Source organism: Clinocottus analis, unplaced genomic scaffold (assembly GCF_023055335.1).
Source record: "Clinocottus analis isolate CAN_PGR_092001 unplaced genomic scaffold, fCliAna1.0.p SCAF_13, whole genome shotgun sequence".
In the NCBI taxonomy this organism is placed as follows: Eukaryota; Metazoa; Chordata; class Actinopteri; order Perciformes; family Cottidae; genus Clinocottus; species Clinocottus analis.
Window position 1 is genome coordinate 9,290,442 of NW_027175854.1, and position 26,753 is coordinate 9,317,194.

General features: G+C 44.5%; 1 protein-coding gene across 1 annotated transcript in view; it reads left to right on the forward strand.

Annotated features, from left to right (window-relative positions):
- The window catches only part of igsf9a (immunoglobulin superfamily, member 9a), a 44,427-nt gene that overhangs the window by 7,919 nt on the left and 9,755 nt on the right, over window positions 1–26,753 (forward strand). Inside the window, exons 4-13 of the mRNA XM_068574201.1 lie at window positions 7,211–7,357; window positions 9,160–9,308; window positions 10,695–10,806; window positions 13,311–13,452; window positions 19,287–19,432; window positions 21,771–21,913; window positions 23,424–23,564; window positions 24,010–24,126; window positions 25,241–25,391; window positions 25,664–25,775. Of these exons, the coding sequence (XP_068430302.1) occupies window positions 7,211–7,357; window positions 9,160–9,308; window positions 10,695–10,806; window positions 13,311–13,452; window positions 19,287–19,432; window positions 21,771–21,913; window positions 23,424–23,564; window positions 24,010–24,126; window positions 25,241–25,391; window positions 25,664–25,775 (1,360 nt within the window). The remainder of the gene's footprint in view (window positions 1–7,210; window positions 7,358–9,159; window positions 9,309–10,694; window positions 10,807–13,310; window positions 13,453–19,286; window positions 19,433–21,770; window positions 21,914–23,423; window positions 23,565–24,009; window positions 24,127–25,240; window positions 25,392–25,663; window positions 25,776–26,753) is intronic.

Consider the following 26,753-nt stretch of genomic DNA (forward strand, 5'->3'; position numbering starts at 1 on the left):
AAGTAGCTTGCTTCTAAGAGGTCATGTCATGTCAGTTGAAGAGTGGGATTCTAACACCTTATGCCAAACATCATTAGGCAATGTTATACATGCTATATCAAGCTTATATGTTGGCAGAAAACAAGACAATTTGCACAGCAATGCACAACTTATACCTAAGGTAATTGACCAACAGTACCACAATAACAAACACATTAATGTTTGTTTAGGGTTGATGAAAAAAACAAACAAAGAAATATCAGCCAATTTATCATTATTAAAGAAAAAAAGAAAAACCATCAACAGCTCATATTGCTATAGATATTGGCCAGGGTCTGCAGGTATTGTTTATTTTATAAATCAGGTATATTTATGAATCAAACATGGATTACAGGGTACACTGTAGAGCTACTGGAGCTCTGAAACATGCCACGTAGGTGGTAATCTTCTTTAGCCTGGCTCAATGGATGGCGTTGGATGTCAATGCCGGCTGTTCACGTTCACTTTGGTCCAAACTGACTACCTTTCAACGAGCTCAAAATATCTTTTTAGTAATGACAAAATACCTGAAAATCTAAGACGCCAACCGGCCTTAGCTGCGATTTGTCTTTAGCGCTAATTAGCAAATGTTAGCATGCAAACATGCTGAATTAAGAGGGTGAACGTGGTGCCCATCACACCTGCTTCACAAAAGCATGCAAACATATTCATTGTCGGTTTCGTGGACATGCTGATGTTAGCATTTAGCTTAAATACATTAGCTAATTTAGGAAGTATAGCCTGAGAGAGCCACTCGCATGTCTGTAGACTCGTTCACACCAAATCCAAATCCGTAGTTTTTGGCCTCGCTCTCCGGCCCGCAGGTCTGAGAGAAGGATGGGCCTCCTCCATGTAGATACCAGCAGACGGCTCAGAGCGACATTTCCTTCTGCGATTTCCTTTTCGTCATCAACCGCGCAGACCACCTGCTGCTTTGTGCTCGTTGTGGAAGTCCCAGACACTCAACATTGGTCTCGATCAAACACCCGAGTGGATCCACCACTATAGTAGAGAAAGTAAAACATTGCTTGATTTATATGCAATGTCAGGCCACAGATCGTTGGACATCTCAATGCAGGTCTTGTTGCACTCTGTGTGTGTGTGAGTGTGTGTGCTTTAATACTTTTTTGGACCCTTTGATTTGTCATTGCGAACCAAAACTGAGAGTAAAGCAGAGACCTGAGATGTACCGCAATCAATCGTCATTATAACAGAAATTAGGAAGTTGGAAATGACTTTGAAGGACGGCAGTTAAGGCACGCTTCAATCCTGGTTTCTGTAAGTGAAAGAATGTACCCAGTATCTGAGTCTCAGAGTACATTCAATACCACACCTTTGTGGCCTTTCAAAACCGGCCTCAGTGGGAGCTACTTTTAACGGAGCTAAGACTCCTCCCATGCATCAACATCATCTATTGTGCGCTTTCTGCCCACAGCTACAAGAACAAAGGGAGTCCGCGGGGAAAAAGATCCTCAATGGTCCAGGAATACCTTTGTGTAGCTCCTGTTATCCTTTAAAGTCACAAATAATGGGACTAGTGTGGACAAAGGGAAAGCATGTCTGGGTGGCTCAGATCTTCCTTTTGTCAGAGTCATTTCTATTTTCCAGGGAGTTTTCTGAAGAGAATTTCAACCTCACGACCTTTCCAAAGGCTATTTGAATTTTCTGCAGTTTGAGGAATCCTTGATTGAAATCCATGTTGATGCCACTTCAAAGGGTAAAAATACATTCTTAGTGTTTGGCATGCAGGTGGGAAAAGAAAGCAGACCGCTAACTACCACTTGTCATTTATTTTCAGCGGGTTGAATAGCGGGCGTACGATCCAACAATCATTTCACGTCACGGTGAAACTGTATTGGAGATTTTTCTCTGTAAGCCTGCTGACCTGCTGCTACACGAGTCATTGCAAGTTCCAAATTCATGTTGTGCAGTATAACAAGGCACATAACTTGGTTTCAAGTGACATCAAGTATGTCAGGCTGAAAGTGTAGGGGATGGAGTTTGAAATATTTCACTCGATATGATACAGTATGTATGCAATGAGTTGGATTTCTTCAACTTTATAACTTCCTAAGAGGCAATAACAATGGGGAAAAAGCTTATTTGTTGGTCAGCAGGTAGCTGAACTAAAGATGCTTCACATGTTTTCAATTGAATCCTCTTCCTTGGTGAATAGTTGGAACTTTTCTCGATCTCGTGTCATTAACGTGAGATTGCCTTTTCCTTTTTTCTGTGCTCATAGAAAATAAGACCAGAAAAAGATCCACTTAAGATGGACGCTAGTCTTCATTTTCAGATTCATTTTATGAACCAACACAATTAGTATGTTCATTTACATATTTACCACCAACTGTTGCACTGTCTACGGGACACAAATGGCACTGCGAGGGCTATGATAGGTTACAGATACATGTCATTTCTTACATATGCAGTAGTTTTGTTCACGTCTTTAAAAATAAATGTTCTGTCTTGCAGCATTTAGAGATGGCTTTGGGAAAACAATCTAACTATAGCGACCTTCTCTGAGCTGCTCTTGAGATTGTTTATCATATCATATTATTCTCAATTTGTTTCACCCACTTCATGGCCAGAAACGAATAACAGGGTTTAGGCGAATAACAGGTGGCTCCGTAGAGGTTCATTATAATTATTTAATCATGAGGCTGGTGTTGTTCTATCAATTGTCTTACTGTCAAAAAGCCAACAACGCATTAATCTGTCTTTCAATTTATTTCCTACTTCCTTGTCTTGACCAGAACACTCAACATCAATTCCCCACTGAATATGTAGGACTTGGCTCACAGAGATAGATTTCTAATGTAACAGCTGAGCATTGCAGTTTTTTGGCAAACGTTACTTAAACTGGTGTAAACAGTTAATTGGTTTGGGACTATTTTTAGCGGCGGATTTCTACACAAGTATGTACAGCACCAGGGAGACATACGTGGGCTCTTTGTACAACAGAGCAGCTCTTTGGCACTGAGCAATAGCATGTTAGGGCTTTAACCTACTAGAATATACATAGCAGGATCAATTTATTGTTGACTTCGGGATCTGTTGACAATATTAAAAAGCGCAGTACATTGCCAGCCTCAGCCTTTAAGCTCCTTTATTAGCACCACCTAGAAAACTCGCTCTGCGGTGTCACACAATTATTGGTTGTAAAGCGACTGTAATCATTCCATTAAGGTATGTGTTTGTCAGAGGATCAGAGATGCTTTCAGCTGAGCCAGGGCCTTTCTCAAATGAGTTGAACGCCACTCCCTCGCCCATCCCAAGCCGGAAATGGGATGCAGCCATTTACATAGCAATAAAGTCAGGGTGAACCTTGCCTGATGAATTATCGCGCGCGGGGTGGGGGAGCGGGGCAGGTTTTAATTCCAGCCCAGTGCTCATAAAAGCCTTTTGTCACCAACGGTGAGGACGATCCCTCAACGTACACCGATGTCACACTTCATTACGCTGGACGTTAGCTTCAGAAAGGGCGCAGGCCGATGCGCTGGTCGTAAAGAACCCCCCCACCCCCCACTACCCCTTTACCGAAGATGTGCCTACCCCTTGGCCCGTGAATACACTTCGCTCAACCATAAAGCATCCTGCACAGAAAAGCACCTTCTCTTTTTAAACGGACAGGTACGCTAATCACAGGCCTCTCCGGTGACCGACAGAGAGCCGTTCTTCACGGACACAAAAGGGTTTTAAGAAAAAAACAAACTGCTTTGTCCGATCGGCTGCTGAGCTCGGGCTTTCTCACAGGTACTGGGCTGAGTGTGGGAGCAACAGGTGCAGCATGGGAAACTAACGGCTCGGAGGTGGTTGGAGCGGTGTGGATTTCACCTCCTCGGGCCGCGCAGGTTCTCAGGTGTCTCGCGACAGTTAGACTTCAGGGTCGTCGCTCGACTGCTCCGAGTCTCACTGCCGAGAGGCCCTTCCTCTTCATCACCTTTAAATTTTTTTAAAAAAGGGATAAAATATAACCCCCTCTTGATTGCGGCCTGCCTCATCCGGCGATATGGCATGCGTTTGGCCGCACGCTGCTCCTGGAGTGTGAGATACTTTAGTTGCTCCCCCGAGAGTGTGAAGATCTAAAAGGGGTTTACACGTATTTATTGTAATGGGGCAGTAACGATCAAAGGATAAGCGATCCGGCGAAGTCCCCCAGCACCCAACAGCTGCTGACTGTGTAAGGAGTAAATACAGCTGTAGAAATGCCCTTCCTGCATGTGCACGATCAGTGTGTTTGTGTGTGTGTGGGGGGGAGGGGGGCACATTACACACAGTTAAGACAGCTGAGATGCATTTCATTGATCAAGTTTGTTTTCGGCGGTCACCTCCCTCCCCCCCACTCCTCCCTCTCACCCCTCACCCCCCGAATAGAGCAACAGGCAGCGAGGAGTGAAACCTTATCTGCCTCTTTGTCGAACCCGAAACCCGATGGCCTCCGCCGAGCGCTGACGACATCCCTCAGAGATCACGTGGGCAGCCATAGGTTTACCGCCTCCTCCCCCCGCCCGCCTCGGGAACAGCGCAGTCCCAGGGACTTGTGCTATTCCATTTGGATGATTCTTCCCATCGGAGCGCTGTCCAAATGGAACGAGACACATTCTCGATGATTTCCCCAAAAGACTCGTTTAAAAAAAAACCTCCCATTTCCAAAATGTTACATATCCATTCTGTCAGAAGGGAAATCAATATCTGCGGTGCGTCCTTCGCTCTGAATAAAAATGAGAACAAAAAAGCAGTGTGCCTTTTGTCATTTGTCATTTCGCGGAGTGCCTCTTGAACATGTTATTATTTCACAAGAACAGTTGATTGGGTCATTTCAAAGATGCTCGGTGGTTCAAACCACGATCCGCTTCTCAGTTCTCACACTGCTTAGAAAACCCAAATCAGGAATAAAATCTACCAAACCCAACGCCCCCTAACCTTTTCACTGGCATATGAAAGGCCAATTGATTTAAATACAATCAATTTTCTCATTTCAAAACGCTTCTTGATCCGTTTTCAAAGGCTTTTTTTTTTCCATTTCAGTTGACCGCATATTAGTTTTCATTTCTGCTTTTTTGTTTTTCTTCTGAAAGTTTAAGGATGATCTGTTCTGAAAGCGTCTGCAGACGTTTAAGTTCCGACTGAAACTTTGTAAGGAGCTGTGTGTCGTCATGGCGCTGAAGGGTTTCGTGTTTCTCTGTCACCTGAGAGCGCAGGAGGGGATGGAGGGGATGGAAGGGGGGCGGGGCTCCTCCTCCAATGGATAAACACATTGGGCAATTGTGTCAGTGCATGTGTGCATGAATTGAACTGGTAGAGAATATTGTTGGTCCTCAGAGCACAAGGGTGGGGGCGGGGAGGGGAGGGTAGAAAGGGGGGGTGGGGGGCAGAGAACATGAGAAGGAAGAGGAGCTGTGGGTGTTGTGGGTGGGGCTTCCACCTGTTGTCATCATCCTCTTCACTCTTATTTGGCTACCTGGAATGACTCGAGTCTCCGGTTCACCGTGTGGCCTTTGGACATTTTCCCTCACCGACATTATTCTGAAGCCCATTTCCGGACATCTGCAACGATGTTTAATGACTGAGCTCTCAACAGCGATAACTGCTATTCCCGCAGGCGTCCCCCGAGCCATTTTATAACGGTTTAAGTACACCATTTGGCTGAAAAACACCTCGTTTCCAAAAAACCATGGCCGTTGATGCGCTGCCATAACGGCCTCCTCTGGCTTTGCAACTGCGTCTTGGAACAAGGCTGCGGGGATTTGCTCCCATTCTGCCGCCATTGATGTCGAGCCGGGTGCAAATGATATTTGAAATTAGCAAAACAAATAAATAAATGCATGGAAGAAACAACGCTAGTTAGCAATATACTTTGCAGCATCTTCTGCAATGTACATTTCAACCAGTAACTGATGGGAAACTGATTGTTTTCATAAAAAGAAAGAATCCTGCTGCACCTCATCCTTGGTTGCTATGAGTGAGTTTGGATTGAGGGAGGAAGAGGGAAATGTTTTATTTACGTCCACGATCCTCAGCTAAATTGACCTAACTGAGGAACGCTCATGTTAAAACGCACTTGTTGCTACACTCTCCGCCGTGCGCAGCACAAACACAAGACACGGACCAGGAGTCTAAATTTCCCTCTTTCTTTCTCGGCTCTCCCTCTCACACTCCATTTACCTCGCATTCAAATCTCCTGCAGTCATGCATTTTTCATTTGGCGGCGGTTGAGGCGTCGCCGCGTTGTGCTCTTACTCCACCTCCACCTCCACCTCCACCCTTCCCTTTTAATCTGACGACTCCCAGTCAGGTTTCCTGCCTCGGCACAACCTTTCCTCTGAGGCCTACACTGACCTATATCACACTGAGCCAGCAAACATGAGAGAGGAGGGAAATAAAAAATAAAAAAAAAAAAACTGCCAGGGGTCAAAGGGTAGGATTTTGAAACGCTCAAATCCCCTGAGTGTTTGCTGATGTGTGTTTTGCTCCAATTTACCCCCCACACACACCCTCCCCTCCTGTGGATTTAGTCCCCTTTGGCCTCTTGGTAAAGTAAATAAGGTGTGTTATCGCCGACAACATACCTATCTCCCAACTTCCTGCTTCTTTCTGACCGTCAGGACTGTGCCTCCCTGTTACAGTGACCAGATACCAGAGCCTCTGTTAATAATTACCACCGTCACGCGGCCGTCCCAGTGGCACGCGGGCCTCCCCCGCTGCTGCAGTGTTTGCTGTTTCCACGTTTCTTTTTTTTTCATTTTGTGTGTGTCCTCAGTAATGATTTCATTGACAGCTTCTCCTCAGCCGTGTTGTTCCGTGCTGTAGGTCACTGCACAATTGTCCGCTTGATAAAGTGTGAAAAACTAAAAAGGAGCTGGACTGGAAAAGATAAAGAGTTGACATTGCGAGCTGCGCCACAGGCTCGAGGGAGCCGTTACCTGGCAACCAGGAGATTCCAGTTCCTTTTGTTTGTGTGTGTGTGTGCGTGTGTGTGTGTGTCTGTGTGTGTGTGTGTGTGTGTGTGTTGTTTGTGCGCCGCAGTTTCAGGCACCGCTTGAGGACGGCGTTCTTCTCCAGCACAACAACAAAAGCCTCACACTGCTCAGACCTGGGGGATGACGAGGGAAGTCACGCGCGGACGCGGCACCCTCTCGTGCCCTTCACGCCGCCCTCTCACCTCTCTACCCGCGCTGTGTTCCCACAGGGCGAGCGTCTCTGCTACGAGTCACCGACCTGAGGCTGGAGGGCCTGCAGCTGCAGGACGGGGGCTTGTACGAGTGTCGAATCCTCTTACTGGATGAACCCACGGACGAGCTGCAGAACGGCACCCGCACTCTGCTTTCTGTAACCGGTGAGGTGCCGATGTCAAGGAAACACGATCAACGCTAACCCAGATCCTTTATGTATAGCATTCAGTCTAGATATATAAGATGGCCTTACCTTTTACTCCTCAGGGGTAATCCCAGCCTCAAGACGATCGGTTCTGAGGGGTTTACGCCGATGAACTTGCATTCTTTTGAAAAGCCAGTAGGGGGCGACTCCTCTAGTTGCAAAAATACGTCTGGTTGTATAGAAGTCTATGAGAAAATGATTCTACTTCACATTCGATTTATTCCCTCGGTAAACATGAGTTCATGATCTCACAAAATCTATTGATCACTTTAGTGAAAGTTGTTGCGTCATCAAGTAGTTTAGTCTGACTCGAGGTGTTATTTTGAACCAAAACATTCCATATCATCTTCACATCTACTCTTTTATTTCATGTGTTGTGTAGAGCCCCCGCTTGTTTCCCGACAGGTGCTACATGCACACCACTTACACCCTAAACCTTTGAAAAAGTTGGCAAAACCAAGTTTGGTGTCGAAAGACTTCGGCTAACGTTCAACTTTCTTGAACTGACTATAGTTATCACCAGTCATCACGTATTGATACGTTTAAATAATACATCTGAATATGAAATATGCATCATTAGTTTTCTCTGCTTTGAAGTTTACCCGTATTTTGGGAAAATAACCTTTGCCATGACTCCGCGCACACAAACATACAGAACAAGGTAGCAGCGCACGGCGCAGATCAAAGCGAAGCGAGACAGTTTCACAGAGTTGGTCTCTGTGCGTCAGATCATAGATTATGAGTGTGCACTTCAGGCCTTGGATGTAACATCACTGACATGCCCTGCAGGTACATTTCTCCCATTCTATTGTTTGCACTCTGCATCAACATTTGAGAGTGTCGGTGGCCTGCAGGCTGGAAATGCAAAAGTAAATCTATTGTACATGCAAAAAGCATATATTTTATCAGGGGGAGGGGTCGGTTCTAATCATACAGAGCTTTACCAGGTCTCTCCTGTGTATGGACAATAAAACAAACTGTAATTCAGAAAAGATAAGAATAATTACACAGATTTTTGCAAAACCAAAAATACTGAAGCTGTTTTTTCTCTCTCTCTCTCTCTGGTTATTTATTGTGCAAGAGTACAATGAGTGTACGAGTCAGAAGAATTGCAAGAGAATGTTGAAGTTGCAAGGGGTTTGTTTTTGTTTGGAGTTGGCTGTTAAAAGGAAAGAGCTCTCCGTATGTTCTCTGATGAGATCTGAGCCTTAAAGTGGCAGCAAAACGTTCACATTCACCGATCTAAAAGCAACATAACTGACATTTTCACTTCAGTATATGAAATAATAATGTTCAGTAATGACAGTAAACTGAGCACAGGCTGTTGCTGTTGAATAATCTATAGCTATATAAAATGATTTTTTATAAAATGAAAGAAGGGGGATGAGGGAGACAAAAGACTTTTGGCTGCCGGTCCGGCTTTTCTCTTTGTGGCGTTTCTTCTCATCTTGGGAGACGGCGTGGCTGTTGCTTTAGATTTCTCTCTGTATCTGATGTTAGATTTTTTTTTTAACCTAAATTCACCTTTATTCAGAGAACCACATTTCCAAATGTAGGTGTATTTTTTGGAGTTACGTATCTTAAACAATAGACGGTTACATCGATGTATTCTTCCAAAAGTGTCACTATAAAAAGAATATCTAAGTAAAATGATCCATGTATGATTCCACAATTATTTTAGATAACCGAGACGTGACATATTTCCAATATTTCCTTGCCTATAGTTAAGTTAAATGCTCACCTTTGTGTTTTCTTCCATAGCCCCTCCCACCTTCAGTGAAGCCCCGCCTCCTGTGATGGAGGCTCTGGTTGGAAGTCACCTCTCTCTTGCCTGTGTTGCTATTGGCAACCCTACCCCGACCATCACTTGGCTAAAAGATGATAGTGTGATTCCAAGAATAAATTATCAGGTTTGTTTATACAATCCTGAATGCATTAATGTAAAAATATATGGATTTTTTTTCACATGTCTCTGGCGCTATCCACCATTTCCACCAGATACATCTGCTGCATCTTCTGCTTGTATTGTATCCAGTAGCTTATTAGCAACGAGACCAAAATGTCCCTTTGACAAGCCGCCACCTGCCCCCTCCCGTCCCATCAGTAGCAGAGGGAGTGCAGGACCAGAACTTCAGCACATGTTCGTCCAGTATGGCGGATTCTCTGATCCTGATATTTAAGCTTTGTGCAAGGCCGATTCTGTGATCCCTTCTGTCATTTTCTTTGAAAACGTGGAGATGGGGAGGCATGGTCAGGCACCAAATGAGTCGTTCATGGGGCGGATGAACGAAAGAATAACTGTGACTACTGACCTATCCTATTTCACATTTTCATTTAAAGTTGCAGACAAAGAATTAGCAAGTTTTGAACATGCAGAGCTCAACACTATAAAGACACCGTGAGGAGACATATTAACTTGTTTTCACCTGTGACCTTAAAAACACAAACAAAATACTGCGGAGTAGGATCGAGCTGTCCATCCTGCTACCATATAAGATAAGATAAGATACTCCTTCATTAGAGGATTACAGCAGCATAGCAAGTAAATAAAAGATAAAAATCAAGTAATATAGATAAACAGTAGAACAGTAATAAAACAAAATAAGAATAAAACCGTAAGAAGAATATGAAATATACATGTTTCTAGCTACGCATATATCTAACTAGCTCGTAATGTTGATCTATCTATCTGGATAGTTTTTACTGTGTTGTACATGTTCTAAGCTTGCTATAGTAAAAATAACTGTTCAACATAAAGAAAATACATTATTATTAGATTGTTAATACTCTGTGTCAGTGGCCCGAGGTGGACTAAACTACCTGTGTGTATTAGGAATACACACAGGTAGTTTAAAATAGTGATTCCCCCTGCAAAGGGTCACTGAGGGGTCTTGAGACGTTTAATGGGGTACAAGGAAAAAACTCAGTTCTGTTTGACAAATATGTAAAATCAAGACATTCAACACAGTTATTGAAATGAAGCCATGTGGAAAGTGTCGAGTGAAAATCATCGGTCCTGCTCCAGTAACTGCTCGGAAGAAATCCGAAATGTGCTATGAGTTGCTTTTGAGAGGTCGCAATCAAAATTTTTTAATTTTTAATATTCAACATTAAGGATTCAAAATCTTAATCTGCAAAGGAACTAGTACCTGTCTTTAAGTAAAGTGCTTGAGTACATTCGGTGACATACGTATCATATGTATGTATATGTCTATCACAGGTATGTGCGTACCTGTCTGGCTGTCTATAAATGAATGAAATGCTGTTGTTTCCTCCACCTGCATCACGTCTACCAGGAAGGAGTCTTATCTCTGCGAGCAGTGAGCATGCAGTCAGCAGGACAGTACACCTGCCACGCCTCTAACTCCGAGGGAAATGTGACTCGCATGACCAAAGTAAAGATCAAAGGTCAGTTGCTGTCTGTCTGCCTGTCTGTTTGTCTGCCAGTTCCTTCAGCCTCTATGATGTCAGTGCCTCACTGCCTCCTTGGCAGCCAGCCAGCGTCATTTACATCTCTGTTTCTCCTTCTTGCATCATGTGACAGAGCGGTAACAGAAACTTAAACTGAATGCTTCAACTCGTTCTGCCCCTGTGTTGATAATACTGATATCACGATATGGGGGCGTGCTCTCCTCCGGAATGTTAAGGGGTGGCTTTATTGTGATAAGGCTTTTGTATTTTGCTCAATTTTAAGGCTGCATTTCCAGAGAAGCTCGCCGAGAAAAATGAAGTATATCTGTTTGGACCGCAAGTTCACACCAATATGCATTTTTAGTTTTTGACAAAGACAACGGAAAAAAAATCTGCATTTCCCTTGAGGTTCACGGTCAAACTGTGTTGAAATTTGACAGATTCACTTCTTACAAAAAGAAATAACTGTCCAATGTCGGGACAAAAAAGGTGTAGAATATGCCACTGTGTGTCATAGGATTACACCGACTCACCAGCAGTGCATAATACATTGTGGAATGTATTTCTGACTCCTTCCTGCACTCCTACTCCTACACCTACTGATGATTTTCTCCGGAGAACCAGGACTCGTCTGGAGCGTGGTGCGTGGTGAAAAATACTTTGTTTTGGCATCGCGTCCCCCCACGAGGTTTCACTTCATTTTGGAATCTCTTTAGCCGCAGTGGTCCCATTTTGAATAATAATCACCGTGAGCGCTCACCGCTTTAATGCTGCTCGGTCGAAGTCACATTATCTGCACTTTTGGCTGCGTTTGTGCGCAACGGTTGCCACATGGATGGATTATCGGAGACTAACAGCAATGCGGATGAAGTCACAGTAAAAGCCTTAGGTAACCTCTAAACTGTCGCCCATGCATGTAGCCATCGAGCAGTTTGAGGTCATGAATCTAACCGGTAATGACTGCTGTGAAGATCATGAGGTTATTTATACATGGATCATGTGGCATGTCAAGCCTCCTTTATTAGCTCTTTGCTAATAGCACATGTATCGGTGTTCGACACGCTAAAGGGATGAGATGAATGTGACACTCTTTCTACTCGTTATAAGTGATTAGTTGCCAAGGAGACTGCATTGGCATATTTGACATCACAAGAGTCTCAGAGAGTTTGTAATATTACTTCATATCTTCAGGAGAGAAGGGTTTTATTGGTGTTTTTCTTATTGCCATAAACGCCATACAAATCCACAGCTCATTCTCTCGCAACACGGTATTCCGGTTGCATCATGGGTAATTTGGGATTTTTCGACCCGGACCCTATTCTTACATGTTTTTGTGACCAAGTGACAAATGGGGACAACTTTTCTTGCTTTAAATTGATTAAAATTTGCTCCCAACGCCTCATTCTCGATGTGCATCCAAGTGCTCGTTGTTGCCAGTGGCGGGCTCAGATTGCCATGATGGGCGTCTGACATTTTGCATTCTGTTTGGTTTTGTGTCATGTGACTTGTTCGCTTGAAGAGGACGGTGGAGAGGGGTGTGCCCCGTGTGGTCAGCGTCACGCTGCGTTGGGTAACAGAAAGCGCTGCTCAGCGTTGCGTAGGATGATCTTAAACGCCTCGGCGGAACATTACGCCGGATGTGACGCAAGATTTCAGGAGGAGGCTACTCAAGAGTAAAAGTTCAAGAAGAAGACTTTAGAATCTGTCAGGGTTCTTTTTTCATAACGTTGTCGGAAATGTAATGCAACAATCTGTCAGTGTCAAAAGCGAGCACTTTATTAAGTGGGCGTGCAGTGATGGCAAGGAGTTGCCCCGAGCGGTTACATTAAAGCTAGCTTTTGTTTACAGCGCTTTGCCTCCCTCAATACAAGACCAATTTTTAAAAAAACCTTGTCCCCTATTGGTCACTTGGACCCAAATTCATGAGACGAGAGGGTTGAACATTACAGAAGTCACCCTTTGGACCAAGAGACTTTTCCTTGTTGGCGTTACTCCCGAGCGCTTTTATTGCATAAATCCACACATGCAAAATATTGCACTCGACCAATCCAACCTTTCAAAACTCAAGTGTTTCATATTTTCATTCCTTTTATCTAGCGCTATCTTAATGTCACAATAACGGATCTTCAGATTCAGATAACATGTTCGTGCTGGAGCTTTCGTACGACTGATGTTTTCTCAAAGCATGATAAAGGTTTTTCTGCAGTGTGGTCTGCAACTTGTATTTTACACCTGATTCCAGTTTAATGTGTTTGTGTGATATGTTGCTGCTATTTGTGACGGATCAGATGCTGAAGGGTAGAGTTGATGCAATGTAAAAAGGAAGTGAGTAATGGGTAGAATGCAAGATACTAAGATTCATTTATTGTGGTTTATCTTTTTAAATTCATGGATGTTCAAACGAATAATCAATCGATGAATCGACAACGTAAATAGCGGTTCAATTCCTGCTCTTTGTGAATATACTCATGCGAGGCCTTTTGTAACCTGCCTCCCGCTAGGCCCACCTGTTATTGTCGTCCCTCCCACAAGCACCGCTCTCAACAAGTCCCAGAATGCACTTCTGCGCTGCCAGGCGGTGGCCGACCCCCCCAACATGACCTACGTGTGGCAGAGGGGAGGAGAGAACGTCCATCACATTGAGTGAGTGCAATCACTTCCCCTTTGTTCCCGAGCTGTCCAATTCCACCACTTTGATGTTTGATGCAGAGCGGGTTCGGCAGGTGGGGGGGGTGAAATGGTTGCCTTTGTGCGGCTCCTCTGTTTTTGTTCTTAAAGTGGTGGTTGCGTCTAATTCAAATCTAACGATGCACATTTCACGGCGGAGTTCAAAAAACAACATGATGAAACATAAGATCCACGCTAATGAAAACCCTTCTGCCATAAAGTCTTTTTTTGTTATACCAGAGGGTGAGATCTATCGAGACTAAAGTCCACACAAGTTCCAATCCTCCAAATGAAATCCACCTCCACACAGGTCTAGGTTTGAATCCATGGAGCTCCAGCTCACGAGAGCCGGTCCCGGCAGACCAGACGGATCGAGAAGCGACGTTTCTTACAAGCCTGTCTGACATGTACTCTTGTGCCGGTTGACTGAAGGATTTTATAACATAAAAAACTCTTCCAAAACTGACATGGAGAAAGGCGAGCGATGTTAAAAACTTCCCCTTAGGTACGAAAAAAAGTCTGCTGAAGTCAAGTTATTTATGAAACTCTGCCGGTGCATACTTTGCATGTAGGAAGTCCCTCCAAGCGGCACTGCTTTTTCAGCCGTGAGTTTGTTAACTTTAGCTTGAAACTGAAATAGCAACACTCAGCTGACAACCGTTAAATACACAGCCCTCCGTTTGTGTATTTGTTATTCACGAAGACGTGGCGGAGTGTCTCCCCCCTGGGTGTGTCTACGGTGAATCCTGCCCCGGTTGCCACGGCACTTAGGCACCAGTAAAACATTCAAAGAGACAATCTTTCCCTCATTGTTCAATTTGAGTTTCAAACAAAACAATTATAATTCATGAAATCATCTGTTTTCTTTTCAATTGGAGTTGGAGCGTGTGTCCCCCCCCGGTCGACTCCCTGTGGCGTTTCACACTGCAGGAATTAGCTTGGCGGCTAACGCGCTTCTCCTCACTCGCAGCGGCCCTAATCTCATACGCTTTAAGTGCTTCTCCCGACAGAGCGCCACGTCGACTTTCGCTGCCTTACGTTGCTGAAACAGAGCAGCTAATGTTATATAATATATAGCGAGAGCGGCGAGTCTCGCGGACTGCCGGGTGTTCAATGCCGTTTCTCGGAACACAGAAATCAGGGGAGAAACTAGCGCGGCAGAAAACGCAGTAAAGACTGCTGAAATAAAACTGGTGTGCCTAAATGGGAGTGGGGGGAGATGGGGGGGACCAAGGAAATGGTCGGGGAAAGACTGGAGGAAACTTTTTCTGCACAAAATGTTCTCTTAGGCAAACACACACACACCTAAAGGCCACGTTAGATAACACAATAGTGAGGGGTTTCTTTGGTATGCCAGCCAGAAAAACAGACCTTTACTGTAATCAAGATCGCTTTATGGCAGAGAGGGCGAGTGGGAGATAGAGAGAGGGGGAAAGCAATGGAGAGAGACAGAGAGAGAGAGAGAGAGAGAGAGAGAGAGAGAGAGAGAGAGAGAGAATGTGTTCTTTGCAATATCCCCAAGAGAATGAAGGGTATGTATTTTTTTGCTACTTCTGATGTAAAGTTCAAATCGGCATGAAAAAAATCACGCCTAGTTTACCGGCTGTGGACTTGACATTTTGTTGCCAGCGATTAAAGGAAAATAAAAAAGTTTCGGGGATTTCTTTGGCACCTCGGTGTTAAGTCTGTTCACACGCAGGTAATACAACTGCATCCACGAGTTGATGGGATTTCAACTTCCTATCAACCTGAAGTCCATGGTTGCAGATGCCCGTATCGGTACACAGTGATTGATATTCCCTGGAAAATGCAAAAAAACACATCACGACATTGATGCAAAACAAAAACACAACAGTGTTTAGGATTGCCATTGCAGTTCTGCTCCTTAATTTGCAACATTGCACACAACGGACCAATAAAAGCACATATTTTACCTTTGCGCTAACCCTGCACCTGTCCTCACTTTAACCCTCTCGTCTTGGACACACACCACTTATGGACTTCGGGATGTTTGTCTCTCCTCCGTCTGACGGATCAGCCTGTTCTTGTCCTGCTCCCTCCACATGTTTCCTCATTTTAATTTCCTTGTTTTTTTCTTATACAAACAAAGGGCACAGCATTTACCGCCTCGCAGCCACGAGCCTCTTTGCTTTTTTATTTTATCATCGTCACTGACAAGGAAGCGTGTTTCTTTTCGGGGCTTTGCTTCTCTCCATTTATTTCCTTTTTATGGAGAAAAAAGGACGCTGATTGAGAAAAGCGGGTCACAAGCCAACAATTTAATTTTTAAAGATTCAGATTCTACCAAAATAAGGCGACCGAGCACATTGCGTGAATCTGGCAGTAATTCTTCGTGTCTACTTATTCAAGTGAGAACATTTCCACACATGTATTAATGAATGAGGTCCTCCCTCATAAAACATTTGCGTTATTCACTGTCATGGATTCTGGCAGTGTTCACTCTCTTCTACATTTCTTTGCATATTATTGTCACGACTCGAAGTGTGTGGCGGTGTCTGTATCTGCGGAGCCTCTATTTTATCTTTTTTTGCTGAGGTCGGCGTGTTATAGTGTGTCTGTCATCAAAGGTGTCTTTGGGCTTTGCGGGAGTGTGTAACCACCCAACCGTGAACAGCACTCAAGGTGCTTCTCTTTCCCCTCCGCCACACGCCTTGTGTTTCCCACACAAGGCCACCTTTTGGAATCAGTGTGACACAAATCATCTGTATTTAACAAGTTATTTCGGCTGTGTTTTTAAAAAACAACATTTTCCTCTCTTCATTCTCTCTCTCTCTCTCTCTCTCTCTCTCTCTCTCTCTCTCTCTCTCTCTCTCTCTGTCTCTCTCCATTGCTTTCCCCCTCTCTCTATCTCCCACTCGCCCTCTCTGCCATAAAGCGATCTTGATTACAGTAAAGGTCTGTTTTTCTGGCTGGCATACCAAAGAAACCCCTCACTATTGTGTTATCTAACGTGGCCTTTAGGTGTGTGTGTTTGCCTATGAGAACATTTTGTGCAGAAAAAGTTTCCTCCAGTCTTTCCCCGACCATTTCCTTGGTCCCCCCCCCCACTCCCATTTAGGCACACCAGTTTTATTTCAGCAGTCTTTACTGTGTTTCAGCAGTCTTCAGCAGTCTTTACTGTGTCTCTCTCTCTCTCTCTCTCTCTCTCTCTCTCTCTCGCTCTCTCGCTCTCTCTCTCTCTCGCTCTCTCTCTCTCTCGCTCTCTCTCTCTCTCTCTCTCTCGCTCTCTCTCTCTCTCTCTCTCTCTCTCTCTCTCTAGCCAGGTGAGCCGTGGAGGAGTGGCCAACTTTGAACGCTGTGTGTTTATGACCAACCTTTTTTAAAGCTTAACAAATCAACATTTTCTCGGACAATTGATAAATAAGTATTTGTCATGTTGAAGCAATGACACAGGCCCGCAGACGACGTATCCGCCACCTCCGCTGCTCTACAGAGGCGGCTACAGCTCATTGTTTTTCTTCTGCGGCACAGTTACTGTGTGGTACAGTGTAAAGCAGAGATACTATAAGAGCGACTGTTGTTTTTGACTTCTTATTCCCCCAAATTGCCCCCCAAAAAAGAGAAAACCAGGCTTAGTGAAGACAATATAAAACAGCGTCTGCCAAAAGGACACATGGAATAAAAGCAGAAAAAAAAGCTTCAGATTCAGTCATGCTACTTGAAAGCGGAAAGAAATTAGATTGGCCTGAAACTGGGAGCACTGACTGAGCTTCTCCGTAGGAGAGGTTTCACAATAGCCGTGTTCGGTTCCAGGATAAAGATACGAGTGAGCGGAGAATGGTTCGTGATTGCCAGCACATCATCCACCAGACAATTGAGCACTCTCTTTGGAAACCGTGGCCGTGTTCGGGTCAGTCGAGCAGGTGGAGGGCTTAATTAGCATTACTTCCCCTCCTGAGCGTTTCTCCATCACACATATCATTATTCATCACAACTACTCTCAGGTTAATACTCAACCTGATTTGGATGAAGACAAAAGTTCCTGAGAGGCTTTTTGGAGCTGTTAACAGCCGAGTAGAGCGCACCAGAGTTATTCTGCCTTTTTTTTTTTTATTACCTGCTATGCATTTTCAGAAATAAGCTCTTTTGTAATTGCTTTGTTAAAAATAGTGCGGTGCTCTTTGAGAATGTCAAAGCCGACTTTGAGTTACTTTTTTCTCCATTTACTCTCAGTATCCTGCCATTTTTTAGCTTTAAAATATCTTCAATTCCATGGTGTTTACCTTTTGGGAGGTTTGAATTTGTTTTGCCTGTTTATTATGAAACATGATACAATTTGATAGGAGAACGGAACTATTGGAGGGTGTATATTATTTTTATGCTTAAAGCTGAACAGAGAGGAAGAAAGCCTGCTGAGCAGCCCTGACATTTATACAGATGCAATTGCGAAAAGTTGCAATTGCAAAGCTGCGGAACAAAATTGACAAAAAGGCTAAAAGCTAATACACTGAGCTCTAGAAGAGAAAGAGAAACCTCTGACTATGTTTATACAACTATGAAAAAGTGAGACGGTCGTACATCAGTCGTACAATCAAACGCTAGTTCTAATTTCATTTGAATGTCATTTGTGCGTTTGCGCAGCTGCATCAGGGTCAACCTCTGGAGAAAAGCAACCCGGCTGCGGTGGCCAGTCGTGTAACCGCGATCAATGGATGATTCAAATCAATTGTGTCAATCATAAGAGTGACACTCAAATGGGCCTTTTTAAGGTGACACTCCCACACCGCCGCACAACCCCGGTTTGGTCTGAATACAGCTCCTCAGAGTCTCCGGTCATGTTAGCAGCGGGACTGTCAGGCTGTAGCGCTTTGAGCTAAATGCTAACGCAGCGCGCTAAGATGCTGATGCGGGTGCAATGTTAACTGTGATCACCACCCTGGTTCAGTTTGTCTGCATGCTAACGTTTGCTAAATTAGCAACTAACACTACACACAGAGGGATGATGCACGTGATTCGTTTGTGCAGGTTTATGATTTCACTGTCAACAAAAGGAAGTTTGACGCGGCAAATTACAATAGGATTCTTCTGGGACGTCTGGGTGCCGTGGATATCTGAATTACTCAGCAATCTATGTAATGCTTGTTGAGGCATTTCAATCTGGACCACAGTGGTGGCTAGACTGACCAGCAGTGTGGAGGCCGTAGGCGTGTCTTAAAAACCACATCTGTGTGCTAAAAGAGCCTTTTACTGGTGATAATTCTTTGTGGGTTTGTCACTGCCAGCGACCCCTTAAACATCAGTCATTTGATTCATCGTTTATATAAATACTGCTAAGCGGAGCTTAAATAAAAGCGTCATTCAGTAACAAAGCAGTGTGGAGAAATATCCATGTCGGTGACAGTATGTGAATCATCTGACCCGTGTGGTAATTAGCTCCAATGTGTGGCGACGAGTCGTCCCACAAACACGTACCGACGCTGTGCCCGATTAACCTGTTGTTACTAAGGTGTCGCAGCCCGCAACTCTCTTTTGGTTTCTCTCTGTGGTTCGTCTGCAAGAATGTATAATATGAGTGGGCACTCCTCTTCCCACTCCAACTGAAGCGAAATGAAATTGTCTTAACCTCCATCTGCACACAGTGGTGAATAACTCACAGGGAAGAAAAAAAGCAAAACAAAAAACTCCTACACTGTTGATGCGCCGAGAGACTCGACGATAATGGAAGAGCTGGATTACCTCTCGCTGTTATTCTCAAGCAGCTCGTGTGTTTTTTTGCATATTGACGAATTCCCCTGTGTGTGTGTGTGTGTGTGTGTGTGTGTGTTTGATTTCTTTTTTTCTCCCTCGAGGTCTCTCAAGTCACGAGTGAAGATCATGGTAGATGGAACTCTACTCATCTCCAGTCTCATCCCCGAGGATTCTGGGAAGTACACCTGCATGCCGACCAACGGCCTGCTGAACCCGCCCACCGCCTCTGCCAACCTCACAGTGATGCGTACGTTTGTTGCGTGTGTGGTCTGTAGTCGTGAGCCTTCAAAAGACATGAAACGCTTCTCTTTCTTTTCTATTTCTCCACAGTTTCAACCCATTGTGGTTCAACAATTAACTCTACAGTTGTTTTTTTTAATTTTCACAAATGAGAATAGAAACAAATGATTACTGAGATACTGTTTGTTATGACATAATATGACACTAGTCATGTGAAGATAGGGGAAGGTGTTGGAGGTGTAAAATACTCAATAATGAAGGATAACTTGATACCCGGATAACCCTAGAACACCAGCGGTAAAAATAGTCACACTAATTTCACCCGATTGTCAGGGGAACGGAGAAAGGACCCAAAAGCCAAAAACAGTTCAAATAATATATATTCCACAAAGGAACAGGTTACTCCAAAAACAGACCAGATTCAAACTGAAGACAAAACCAGGAACAGAGACAGGACCACACAGTACGAAGCGACACGGACACAGGAGACAAACGGGGTTCAGAGGGAGTTAACGAGCAACAGGTGGGCACAATGAGGGCAGCACAGGTGAAGAGAATACACAATCAGGAAGCAGGTAGACAGACAATCACCAGGGCAGGAAGTGCTGATAAACAGGGCACACAAGACTACAAAATAAAACAGGAAACAAAACTTAAACCATGACACCGATATAATGTACCCAATAAAATATACTTCACATCGAAATATATTCAAATACAGGGCAAGTTGAAGTACTCTTCTTTTATTTTACCCTAAATAACTTCTCATAAAACGACAAACTGGTATCAAAGGGAGACCCTGAAAAAAACCTGGTAAAAACCTAGAGAATCGTAAATAAAAAATTATTCAAAATATAAATAAAGGAGCTATGAACTTGTTCTTTGGTCAGGTTGTTCCTGTGACATGTGAGTCTTGTTCTGTGGAGGAAAAGTCTCCCCTCAATCTTAAAACCCATCTGGATTCATCTTCAATCACTAACGTCGGGTGAAGATCACCCGAACTCATTCCTGTTGAAAAAAACATAGATCGGAGCAGGAAGACACGCCCACCTTCAATAACATCTGTGAGCAGCTTGAAGCTACACAAATACTCACGCAACTCTGACAAAAGCAACACAATGAAAATAACAAAACCGCAATCTCTCAGATGAAATTCACGCAATGTTAGTGTTGTGGGGTTGAAGGCTGGATTTCTCTGCCCTTTCTGGTTGAAAGCACTGCGTTTCACCGCTCACCACAATGACGGCTGTGGTCGGTCGGGTGTAGTCAGCGAGAGGGGCTCTGTTGCCCCTGTAACCACGCCCATCGATGATGTCACAGCGTGCCGACACGCCCTGAAGTACACTTCTGCATCACTCTAGCAAAGTGAAAGGAGGTCAGCATAGACTTTGAGTGGATGTTTAGTTGCTTCTTACCTGTAACTATGAAGCATGAACACATGAATGCGTGCAGAGAAGCCTATAAGCAAAGAGCCACTGGCACCTTAAGGTGCCTCTTTCCTCAAAGAGGCAAGGTGCCGCGGGAGAGCTATTACTGACTATTCAGAGCTCTTTCATAAAGCTGAAATGCATAGATTAAAGAAAAAGTCATTTTAAATGCAGTCTCCAACCATCAACTCTAATGCAATGGTTTCAGCTGTAGTCATGGAAACCAATTAAACTGTCAAAAAGAAAGTTATCCCACATTTTATATCTGATGTGTGAAATTGTACTGTAAGCTTCCTTTGAAAATCCAACATTTTTTCATCTTTCGCTCAAGAAACGCCGTTAATGAGCCAACTTTAACATTTTATAAAATTGCTTTGCCATTTTAATCAGCAGAGATTATTATATATACTGTATGTACGAATCATATTCATATTTGTGATTGACAAATAGAGAAACGAGCAGTTTTGTGGTTGTCAACTAATCACAATTGAAAATGTAAGCCTGTCTGCTCACAATGCAAACAGGCCTATAACGGCATCAGATAACGGCAATAACTGAGATTTATTTTCTGTTAATTAGTAATCAGCGTATTGAACGACATGTTAATCCGACAACAGCAGGTTCCACTCATGCGTTTCTTTATCTTGCGGTCGGCCTATTACCCCGGATGGCTCGACGTGTACGATCCGCTGTTATTTTTAGACCCCGCGAAACCCTTCAGAACACGTTCGGCTGTAAATACAAGCAGCGGTGACAAAAAAGTAGACTCGCGGAAAATTGGTTTCAACAAAACAATCTGTTCCCGAGATGAATCGGAAGGTACGGATCGTCGCGCAGTTTATTTGCACCGGTACCTTCTCTCGGCATTGCGGTAGTTCTCACAAAGTAAACTGATTGAACTTCTTTCCCTCTGCTCAGACCCGGCCCAGGCTCTGCCGATGCCGCAGAGCACGTACCTCCCCACGGGCATGGAGGGCGTGGTCACGTGCCCGGCGGCCGCGCAGCCTCCGCTGCTCCGGGTGGATTGGACAAAAGATGGAGAGCCACTTGACCTGTCGTTGGTAATAAAACATATTTTCAAGAGTGCACGACCTTTGCTGTGTGCCCAGATTTAAATTTCTGTCCCCGGCAAGCACCCGCCCCCCCCACACACTTTATTGATTCCTGATTCCTGCAAACGTCACCGGGCACCATTTTCCTTTTCTTGAGCAAAGAAATGTCAGAACTCCGCTGCTCTTCATGCAGAAGCTCTTCTAACAATCAGCCTGACCCAACTCGCCGGCGGAACCTTTTTCTCGCTGTTACAGTTCGAAGGCCGAGGTGGACGTTATGATATATATTTTTTCAGCTACTTTTTTAATGGGAAGTTCCATGTGCCCAGTGATGGAAATATCCTTTCAGCTTTTCCATTGGGCAGTCATTGAACCACATACATCTTAAAGGACAGGGATGGTCAGTGCAATCTTAAAAGCTTTTGAAGCAATCCCAGAGGAACTCCTTACTGCCCATGGCTCTTTCGTTTTTTCTTCTCCTTTTTTTCCACTTCCACTTCAATCTACTGCTCACGGCTTCTGAGGGATGGGGATAGGATCTTTATAGACGAGGGCTAGGGGGCGGGACTTCTAAGCATTGGATCACAAGATTTAAATTTCATTTTTAATCCTTTTTGTCTCGCAAAACCCTATTTGAACACACTTCTGTCACAAGACAAGCGCCCAAGGGGGGCAGTTTTAAAACCGTCGCCCTTGTTTTGCGTCCTCACCCCCGTCACAAGCTGGGCTGATCCCTCCCACCGTCCGCCGCACTTAGTTCTGAGCGATGGACATGTCGTCGGACGTGACGCGCCACAGGAAATGTGATACAGTCCCGTCGTGCGGGCGTCGGAGTCAGGCTGTTATTCTGCCAATTATTCCAATTCCACGCTGGATGTCTCAAGCTCTCATCCACCCGGTAATACTTTCTCACAGCCTCATTCTGGGGCGGATAATAACAGTTTTGACTTCATTAAATAAAGTGGGAACCTTTTGCACAGTCAAAGCACAACACAAGCCCACCGCCGCGGCTGATTGACTCTGAAATTCAACATCTTTTAATTGGAAAGCTTCAAAAAGTGATTTTGGGGGAAGCTCTTTCGAGCATTTCTGTTATGTGTGTAGCGATTCACTTAAGAATGATCAATGGAATATCCCCCCCCAAAAAAATTGAAAGAAAAAATTAGAAGAGAAAAGAAGACCAATTCATCTTTTACGTGTACTTTAGATATCATCTTTCAAAAGCTGCGACAACATAGAGAAGTTTGAAAATAATCCTCCCTTGGGACTCGAGTATTGAGCCACTCCAGAACTGTGACGGGCAGATATTGAAACTTGATGTCTGTTAGAATTCTTCACACGCAGCAGAGGAGCTCACACACATGGGCTTATTTCCTGTCTTTTTAGCTCTTCAAACTCCTCACAACTTCATTCATTTTACCCGCCATTAATACTCTGAACATTATTCAAAAAACGGTTCACATGCGAGTTCCTTTTCTCTGCAGCCGCCAGAGGTTTGAGCGTTGTGCTTTGCTTCCAGTATCCAGGATGGACCCTGACACCCGGGGGCTCTCTGTTCATGACCACAGTCAACGACGATACAGCCGGCGTGTACACGTGCACCCCGTACAACAGCTACGGCAGCATGGGGCCATCTGAGCCAACGGACGTCATCCTGCAGGTCAGTGTGCTCTTTGCGGCCCCTCGGGGTCACCCGGGGTCACTCGGCGGAGACGAGCTCGCACGTGGTGTCGTTTAAAAGACTCAGAAGGCATTCGGAGCTCGCAAAGCTGCCACTGAGTCTGTCCTTTCTGGTTCTGCTGGAATGTCTATCTGGATCACAGTGTGCGCATTTTAATTAGCCACCAACCGCAGACGTCACAGCGAATTAAAAACTTATCAGAAACGACATTTTGTTGACCTTTTCACTCCGACGCGTGAGCCCTCGGGCATTAATAAAAGTCAACTCCGACTCACTGCGGCGGCTCCGGTATTGGGTGGCTAATTGTGCGGCTAATCCTTTTGTTATTAAGATAATCACAGCGCCAGTAATCCGGTCGTTAAAAGACATTGTTGCCATTGCTGCAATCTCCTTGATTCCGCTATGTTACTTTGGAAATTTACAGGACCCCCCGTCATTCAGCGTCGCTCCAGAGAAGCAGTACAGACAGGACGCTGGTCAGGCCCTGCTCGTCCCCTGTCAGGGGAACAAGGACCCCACCATTAAAGTCACCTGGAGCAAGGTAAATTGTCCGGTGCAGGTAATTCAATAAGGAGTCCTGTTTTGATCAAATTCTTAGACGGATGTATGGCTTGTCTTATTGTATGGTTAACCTCTTGGACTGTTCAGAACTTCTAAAATGGGTTTTCGTTTCTAGAGCATCCAGTATGGTTGTCCGTACCTTATAAAAATGATAAGCCGGCAGAAAGAATGTAATGAAAAGCTTTCTAAAGTCTAATTGTGTCTCTAAATATAAAAGATATGCAAAAAGAAATTCACTGGAAGGTCTTTTTCCGGAACTTTTTTTTCTTTTGACTTCCTGTGAAACTATGAATGTATAGTATGAGATGTGAACTCCAGCGTGTCACACTGAGGTCGCTACCAAGCAGGTTCTAGCAGAACAATACCATGTGGGAGCTGGTTGTCAGTTGGCAAAAAAAAAAACTTGGTTTACATTAGCAAAGCAGCGTGCTTGAGGTAGGTGGTTTTGAGGGAGGGGTGGATTTGCGCCAACAGTCCTCTTCAGCTCGAAGGATTTGATTAAATTAAATCCATCTTGTAATTGTACCGTGCCAACATTTTCCTTTTCACTGACAAATACAGCACATTACGTGAGTTATACTCGCACCAACTGCCATCTTCGCTGTCACTGTAAGCCGGGCGGAAAATTCAGCTAGTCTAATCTAACGGCTGCAACATGCTCTGGGCCCAACCTCTGCAGCTCAGCGATTATGAAATTTGGTGAGACGTGCAACCTCTCAACCCATTTAGCTCGGGGCATCAGGGCTTTTGCATGAAGAACCAGTGAGCAGCCGCTCTGGAAGTCAGCGCATTAACACCGAATTAAACTTCCATTCTTTCCAATAGCCAGCAGGGGGCGACTCCTCTGGTGGCAAAAATAAGTCCTATTGTAGTGATGTTTATGAGAAAACGGCCGTACTTCTCACTTGATTTATTCCCTCAGTAAACATTGTAAACGTTGATTTATGATCTCAATCTCTAGTTCAATATGATAATTTGGTATTGACTAACAAAGAGTAACTTTATCTATCCACCGCGGCCGTGCACTGTATATTGAGGCCGATGCGTCGCAGAGTTGTGCTCCGCGTGTGAGTGACCTTTGTTGTTCTCGGCAGGTGGACTTGGCTCGTCGCACTTCTTACTCCGTGGCAGCCAACGGTTCTCTTCTCCTGCAGCCTCTCACGAAGGACCACCAGGGGGCGTGGGAGTGCAGCGCCGCCAACCGCGTAGCCTCGGTGAAAGCCACCACACGAGTCTTTGTTCTGGGTGAGTGCAAACAGAAGAATATCACAACTGGAGTCCCAAAGCGGGAGCGGTCCTCATCTTTTATTTATCTTCGTGGAGTTGTTTTCGGTTTTCACCGAGTGTGAAACCTCTGAAGCACGGCCCGGACACCTGTTCCTCCACGCCTTCCCCATCATCGAAGACCTCGAAGACCTCGAAGACATCGAAGAGACGGCCTCTGAGCTTTAGCGGCATCGGGTAGTTGAAGTGCTGGCAGTTGTCCATCAACTCCTCTCCGTTTCCTTCCATTACAGGAACCAGTCCCCACGCGGCTACCTCTCTGTCCGTCTCTCCAGGGGTGAGGCAGGCCAACGTTTCCTGGGAGGCAGGCTTTGATGGAGGATCAGCACAGACATTTTCAGTTTGGTGGGTGTAAAGCCTCTCACTTTCTTCCTCTGTAACCATGGCAGCCATCGGTTGCACTGGTATTACTCTATTGATCTCTGGGATGAGAAATTCCTTTATCTGTTATCACCTCTTGGCAGCTACAATACAAAATAAATAAGAAAACGTTGCTGCAGAGCATAGCGTTATAATGCAGTGGCCATGTTCGCTACAATACGAGGTTGCTGAGGAAATGAGAGCGGGTTCTGCACTTTAGTATTGCCTTGGAAATCACAGGTGAGTGTTGTGCATTTCCTTGAAGGATCAGCGTCATCCTCATGCCTGTGATGTGTAATGAGTGAGTGATGGACAGAGGATGAAAGGGAATGTGGAGCAAGCAGCTGGATGAAAAGTAACCATAAAGGAATGAGTCCTCCTTTCACGAACACTTGTGTCACAGCTGTGCTGTATTCCAGTGGTAATGTCTGAGAATGATGATCGCAAGAGGCAGGTTATTTGACTTTTTAAGGAAATGGGATTCACAAAACTGTATTTAGAGTTTCCTGCTTTTCTTCTTTTTTCTTTTTCATGTCAAAGAACGCAAGAGATGATGTAATGAAAACTTCTCATCTTAATCACATTGTAACCTCGGAGCGCTACATCAGATGAAGATAAAATGAGCTATCTTAATCCCTGAGAGGGAACTGGGTCATAGAGACAAATATAGATTACATAAAATAACCCACATTATAAATAGATTAGCCAATCGGTGTCAACAAAAGCCCTCTAAAGTCTCAGCTACTCCTGGCTCTGACAGCCTGGCATGTTATGACCAGTTATATTGTTATCAAGCCAAACATGCTATTATGAGAATAACAATAGACCAACATGAATGTGTTACCCTTGACATAACAGCATCTTTGTTTTTTTTCTCTCTCTCTCCTGAACTTCCAGCACATGAAATGTTAACGAGCAGGAAAGTTGTTTGGCAGTTGTGAAAGATCCGTGTGTGATCATTCA